At 67.7% G+C, this 7,016-nt stretch overlaps 1 protein-coding gene across 1 annotated transcript; it reads right to left on the minus strand.

The window, feature by feature from the left end:
• Nucleotides 1-410: 410 nt before the first annotated feature.
• On the minus strand, nucleotides 411-6,788 carry LOC134163016 (basic salivary proline-rich protein 2-like; the record flags this gene model as incomplete). Its single annotated transcript, XM_062617510.1, has 8 exons — nucleotides 6,537-6,788; nucleotides 5,060-5,132; nucleotides 4,786-4,968; nucleotides 4,605-4,672; nucleotides 4,340-4,515; nucleotides 3,426-3,576; nucleotides 2,551-2,632; nucleotides 411-655 (listed from the first exon to the last, which is right to left on the minus strand). Coding segments are annotated over exons 3-8 (801 nt in total), but the record flags the coding sequence as incomplete, so codon positions are not given.
• Nucleotides 6,789-7,016: the final 228 nt, after the last annotated feature.

Consider the following 7,016-nt stretch of genomic DNA (forward strand, 5'->3'; position numbering starts at 1 on the left):
GAGCCCCCCCCCCCCCCTTTTGGGCCCCCCACTTTTGGGTCCCCCCCCCCTTTTGGGTCCCCCCTTTCGGACCCCCCCTTTCGGACCCCCCCTTTTGGGTCCCCCCTTTTGGACCCCCCCTTTTGGGGTCCCCCCTTTCGGAGCCTCCCCCTTTTCGGAACCCCCCCTTTGGGACCCCCCCCTTTGGAACCCCCCCCTTTTGGGACCCCCCCTTTTCGGACCTCCCCCTTTTGGGTCCCCCCCTTTTGGGCCCCCCTCCTTTTGGGACCCCCCCTTTTCGACCCCCCCCCATTTCGGACCCCCCCTTTTCGGACCCCCCCCTTTTTTGGGGTCCCCCCCTTTTCGGACCCCCTCTTTTGGACCCCCCTTTTGCCCCCCCCCCCCCCCCTTTCGGTCCCCCCTTTTCGTACCCCCCCTTTTTGGGACCCCTCCTTTCGGACCCCTCCCCCTTTCGGACCCCCCCTTTTTGGGGTCCCCCCTTTCCGCCCCCCCCTCACGTGCAGGCTGTGTCCCTGGTTCGCTCGGATCCGGAGCGGCTCCGGGCTCAGCCGGAATCGCCCCTTGGGGTCCGCGGCCACCACGTTCCGCACCTCCCGCTCCGACACCCCCCGGAAGCGGGGCAGGCGCAGCAGCGCCCCCAGCGGCACGAACCCGTCTGTGCACCCCCCCCCCCCAGCGTCAGCGCCAGGGGGTCCCAGGGGGCACTGGGGGGGTGCCAGAGGTGATGGGAGGGTCCCAAGGGGGCACGTGGGGGGGGGTCCCAGAGGTGATGGGAGGTTTCTATGGGGCACTTGGGGGGATCCCAGAGGTGATGGGAGGTTTCTATGGGGCACTTGGGGGATCCCAGAGGTGATGGGAGGTTTCTATGGGGCACCTGGGGGGGCCCAGAGCTGATGGGAGGGACCCAAGGGGGCACTTGGGGGGGGTCCCAGAGGTGATGGGAGGTTTCTATGGGGCACCTGGGGGGTGCCAGAGGTGATGGGAGGGACCCAAGGGCGCACTTGGGGGGGGGCGACGACTTAGGGGGGGTCCCAGAGGTGATGGGAGGTTTCTATGGGGCACTTGGGGGGATCCCAGAGGTGATGGGAGGTTTCTATGGGGCACTTGGGGGGTGCCAGAGGTGATGGGAGGTTTCTATGGGGCACTTGGGGGGTGCCAGAGGTGATGGGAGGTTTCTATGGGGCACTTGGGGGGATCCCAGAGGTGATGGGAGGTTTCTATGGGGCACTTGGGGGGTGCCAGAGGTGATGGGAGGTTTCTATGGGGCACTTGGGGGGTGCCAGAGGTGATGGGAGGTTTCTATGGGGCACTTGGGGGGATCCCAGAGGTGATGGGAGGTTTCTATGGGGCACTTGGGGGGTGCCAGAGGTGATGGGAGGTTCCTATGGGGCACTTGGGGGGTCCCAGAGGTGATGGGAGGTTTCTATGGGGCACTTGGGGGGATCCCAGAGGTGATGGGAGGTTTCTATGGGGCACTTGGGGGATCCCAGAGGTGATGGGAGGTTTCTATGGGGCACTTGGGGGGATCCCAGAGGTGATGAGAGGGCACCTGGGGGGGTCCCAGGGGGGCACTTGGGAGGAGAGGGTGGCACTTAGGGGGATCCCAGACTTGATGGGAGGTTTCTATGGGGCACCTGGGGGGTGCCAGAGGTGATGGGAGGGACCCAAGGGGGCACTTGGGGGATCCCAGACTTGATGGGAGGTTTCTATGGGGCACTTGGGGGATCCCAGAGGTGATGGGAGGTTTCTATGGGGCACTTGGGGGGATCCCAGAGGTGATGGGAGGTTTCTATGGGGCACTTGGGGGGTGCCAGAGGTGATGGGAGGTTTCTATGGGGCACTTGGGGGGTGCCAGAGGTGATGGGAGGTTTCTATGGGGCACTTGGGGGGCAGCAGGTGATGGGGGGATGGGAGGGGGCACTTGGGGGATCCCAGAGGTGATGGGAGGTGAGGTGATGGGAGGTTTCTATGGGGCACCTGGGGGGTGCCAGAGGTGATGGGAGGTTTCTATGGGGCCCTTGGGGGGTGCCAGACGTGATGGGAGGTTTCTATGGGGCACTTGGGGGATCCCAGAGGTGATGGGAGGTTTCTATGGGGCACTTGGGGGGTGCCAGAGGTGATGGGAGGTTTCTATGGGGCACTTGGGGGGTCCCAGAGGTGATGGGAGGTTTCTATGGGGCACTTGGGGGGTGCCAGAGGTGATGGGAGGTTTCTATGGGGCACTTGGGGGGATCCCAGAGGTGATGGGAGGTTTCTATGGGGCACTTGGGGGGATCCCAGAGGTGATGGGAGGTTTCTATGGGGCACTTGGGGGGATCCCAGAGGTGATGGGCACTTGGGGGGTCCCAGAGGTGGGGAGGTTTCTTGGGGGGGGGGCTTTGGGGGGGGGGCTTTGGGGTCTGCGGGGAGGCACTTGGGGGGCGTCCATAGGTGATGAGAGGTCCCATGGGGGGGGGGGGGTGTCCTGGGGGAGGTTTTTGGGGGGCAGGATGAGGGGGATGAGAGGTTTCTATGGGGAGGGGGCCCTTGGGGGGGGGGTCCCGCACGCACCCGGCCCCATAGGCAGCCCCTCGGCCGCAGCCCCGTGCCGCAGGACGTAGCTCAGCGCCTTCGAGAGCCGCACGGATGGGTCCTGAGGGGGGGGCGGTGCTGGGTGTTCCCCCCACACATCTGGGTCCCCCCTTTGTGCCCCCCCCTTCCCCCCCATTTCAAGGTGGACTCCTCCGGTCCGTCCCTCCCCCCCCCCAAATCTGGGTCCCCCATTGGGGTCCCCCCTCCCGCCCGTTCCCCTCCCCTTTGTGCCCCCCCCTCCCCCATTTCAAGGTGGACTCCTCCTGTCCCGTCCCCCCCCCCCTCCCCCCCATGTCCAGGTGGACTAATCCGGTGTCGTCGCCCCCCCCCCCCCAAATCTGGGTCCCCCATTGGGGTCGTCGTCCCCCCCCCCCCCCCCTTTCAAGGTGGACTCCTCCTGTCCCGTCCCGTCCCCCCCCCATCTGGTTCCCCCCTTTGTGCCCCCCTCCCCCCATTTCAAGGTGGACTCCTCCGGTGTCGTCCCGTCCCCCGCCCCCAAATCTGGGTCCCCCATTGGGGTCCCCCCCCCCCTCTCCCCCATTTCAAGGTGGGCTCCTCCGGTCCCATCCCCCCCCCCATCTGGGTCCCCCCTTTGTGCCCCCCCCCCCCCCAATTCAAGGTGGACTTCTCCGGTCCGTCCCCCCCCCCCCCCCCCCCCCCAAAATCTGGGTCCCCCATTGGGGTCTGTGTCCCCCCCCCATTTCAAGGTGGATTCCTCCGGTCCCCCCCCCCCCCCCCCCCCCAGTTCCCCGCCCCCCCCCACCTCCTCCCGCCTCCTCCTGCGCTGCCCTCCCCTGTCCTCCGCCATGCGCCACCACGTGACCGCGCACACACACACGTGACCTCACACACACACAGCCACGTGACCGCTCCCGCCGCACGTGCTTTATTCCCGCGCTCAGTCCTGTTTGCGCGCCCCCAGCTTGAGGGGGCGGGGCCGGGGCCCCCCCCGGGGCTTCCCCTCGGCCTCGCGGCGCCGCCGCCGGTCCGGGTCCGGGGGGGGCCCTGTTGGGGGGGGGGGGTCACAGTGAGGCCAATGGGGGGCATCGGGGGGGTCACGTGTGGGGGTACCCCAATGGAAGGGGGGGCATCGGGGGGGGTCACGTGTGGGGGTACCCCAATGGAAGGGGAGGGGGCAGTGATGTCAATGGGGGGGGGGGGTCACGTGTGGGGGTACCCCAATGGAAGGGGGGGGTCACGTGTGGGGGTACCCCAATGGAAGGGGAGGGGGCAGTGATGTCAATGGGGGATCAGGGGGGGTCACGTGTGGGGGTACCCCAATGGCAGGGAGGGGGCAGTGATGTCAATGGGGGACCCAGGGAGGGGGCATGTCAATGGGGGGTGATACCCCAATGGAAGGGGGGGGCACTGATGTCAATGGGGGGCATCGGGTGGGTCACGTGTGGGGGTACCCCAATGGAAGGGGGGGGCACTGATGTCAATGGGGGGCATCGGGGGGGTCACGTGTGGGGGTACCCCAATGGGAGGTGGGGGAAGGGAGGGGGGGAAGTACCCCAATGGAAGCCATGAGGGGCATCAGGGGGGGAACCCCAATGGAAGGGGGGCAGTGATGTCAATGGGGGCATCGGGGGGGGGTCTCCAATGGAAGGGGGGCAGTGATGTCAATGAGGGGCCAGGGGGGGCGGTGGAAGGGGGGCAGGTTCTCGGGGGGGGTCACGTGTGGGGGTCTATGGGGGAGTCATTGGGGTCCCAAGGAAGTGGGGGGGTCCCCCAGGGTATTGGGGTTCGGGGGGGGGGGGGGTCTTACCCCTGTGGCTGGGCAGAGCCTCCCAGGCATCCTCGGTGCCCCACTCCCCCCCCACCCCCCAGTCCCCCTCCTCCCCCCTGCGCAGGGCTGGGGGGGGGCTGTGATGGGGGGGGCTGGGGGGGGGGCCCCGCATCCTTCTCACTGCTGGGGGGGGGGCTCCGCGGCAGCTCCATGTCCTGGGGGGGGGGGGAATGGAACACACACATGAGGGGGAGGGGGGTCACATTGTGCCAAAATGTGACACCACCCCCCCCCCCAAAATCACCTCCAGGCTGCCCCAGTCCTCGTCCCATCCATCAACATCTTCTTGGGGGGGCTCCTCGGGGGGCAGCTCTGGCGAGGGGACACAAAAGGGGGGGGCTCAGGCATTTACACCCCCCCAACCCCCCCCCCCACATAGGGGGGTTTGGGGGTCCGCAGGGGGTGGTGCTTTGGGGCTCTCTCACCTTTTGGGGGGCTGGGAGAGGCCTCGAGGGGGGGCTGCTGGGGGGGGCCCTGTGGGGGGGCCCCGGGCTCGCCCCCCATCAGTCGCGCTGTCAGGGAGGTGACAGCCCAGGACACGGCGGCCCCCAACCCCCCCGGGGCCCCCAGCGCTGCCCCCCCCGGCGCTGCGGCTGCGGTGGGGGCATCTGGGGGGGGGGGGGGAGAGAGAAAGGGGTCAATTGGGGGCACCCCCAAAGCAGCCCCAGGTCCTGACCCCCCCCCCCCCCATTGTCTCACCCCCCTCCTGGGCCCCCCCGGATTCCGAGGCTGCCTCCAGGTGGTCCAGGAAGCTGCGGATGGCCCGAAATGCCTGGGGGGGACGGGGGGGACACAGTGAGGGACCCCCAGAACAGCCTTTGTGTGAGCACCCAGCACCCACTGCAATGGCACCCCAGCACCCAGACCCCCAGCACCCACTGCAACGGGACCCCAGCACCCACTGCAATGGGACCCCAGCACCCAGACCCCCAGCACCCACTGCAATGGGACCTCAGCACCCAGACCCCCAGCACCCACTGCAACGGCACCCCAGCACCCACTGCAATGGGACCCCAGCACCCAGACCCCCACCACCAACTGCAACGGGACCCCAGCACCCACTGCAACGGGACCCCAGCACCCAGACCCCCAGCACCCACTGCAACGGGACCCCAGCACCCAGACCCCCAGCCCCCATTGCAATGGAACCCCCAGCACCCATTGCTATGGGTCCCCAGCACCCAGACCCCCCGCACCCATTGCAATGGAACCCCCAGCACCCATTGCTATGGGCCCCCAGCACAGAAAACCTCAGCACCCATTGCAACGGAACCCCAGCACCCAGACCCTCAACACTCAATGCGATGGGACCTCCAGCACCCAGACCACCAGCACCCACTGCAACAGAACCCCAGCACCCAGACCCTCAATGCGATGGGACCTCCAGCACCCAGACCCCCAGCACCCGTAACTCCAGCACCCATTGCAGTGAGACCCCCAGCACCCATAACTCCAGCACCCATTGCAGTGAGACCCCCAGCACCCATAACTCCAGCACCCATAACTCCAGCACCCATTGCAGTGGGCCACCAGCAAGACCCCCAGCACCCACTGCAATGGGGCCCCCAACATCCAACCCCAGGAGCACCCTGACACCCATTGGGCACCCATTGCAATGGCACCCCCAGCACCCACCCCATGAGCACCCATCGCAATGGGACCCCCCCATGAGCATCCATTGCAATGGGACCCTCAGCACCCACCCCATGAGCACTCATCGCAATGGGAACCTCAGCACCCACCCCATGAGCACCCATCGCAATGGGACCCTCAGCACCCACCCCATGAGCACCCATCCCATGAGCACCCATTGCAATGGGACCCCCAGCACCCACCCCATGAGCACCCATCGCAATGGGACCCCCAGCACCCACCCCATGAGCACCCATTGCAATGGGACCCTCAGCACCCACCCCATGAGCACCCATCGCAATGGGACCCCCCCCCATGAGCACCCATCCCATTGGGCACCCATTGTAATGAGACCCTCAGCACCCACCCAATGAGCACCCATCGCAATGGGACCCCCAGCACCCACCCCATGAGCACCCATTGCAATGGGACCCTCAGCACCCACCCAATGAGTACCATTGCAATCGCCATGAGCACCCATCGGACCCCCACCCCATGAGCACCCATCCTGCACCCACCCCCACCGCCCCGCCCCGAGCCTGACCTGCGCGCGCACGCCGGGGTGCGGGTCGTTGGTGAGCGCGCACAGCGCCGGCAGCACCCTGCTCGCGCACTCCTGCGCCGAGTAGCACCCATGGGTGGCAGCGAAGGCAGCGACGGCGGCCGCCCGCGCGGGGGGGAACGGGTCCCGCGTGGCCCGTGCCAGGGCTGGGGCCAGCACCCGCTGCCGAGCCTGGGGGGACAGCGGGAGGTGATGGGTGCTGGGGGCAATGGGTGCTGGGGGGTGATGGGTGCTGAGGGGGGCGATGGGTGCTGGGGGGTGATGGGGGCAATGGGTGCTGGGGGGGGTGATGGGTGCTGGGGGCAATGGGTGCTGGGGGGCGTGATGGGTGCTGGGGGGCGTGATGGGTGCTGGGGGCAATGGGTGCTGGGGGGGGTGATGGGTGCTGTGGGGGGTGATGGGTGCTGGGGGTGATGGGTGCTGGGGGCAATGGGTGCTGGGGGGTGATGGGGGCAATGGGTG

The sequence above is a fragment of the Pezoporus occidentalis genome, unplaced genomic scaffold (assembly GCF_034315485.1).
Source record: "Pezoporus occidentalis ecotype Australia unplaced genomic scaffold, CSIRO_AGI_Poc_V1 ctg1970, whole genome shotgun sequence".
Classification (NCBI taxonomy): Eukaryota; Metazoa; Chordata; class Aves; order Psittaciformes; family Psittacidae; genus Pezoporus; species Pezoporus occidentalis.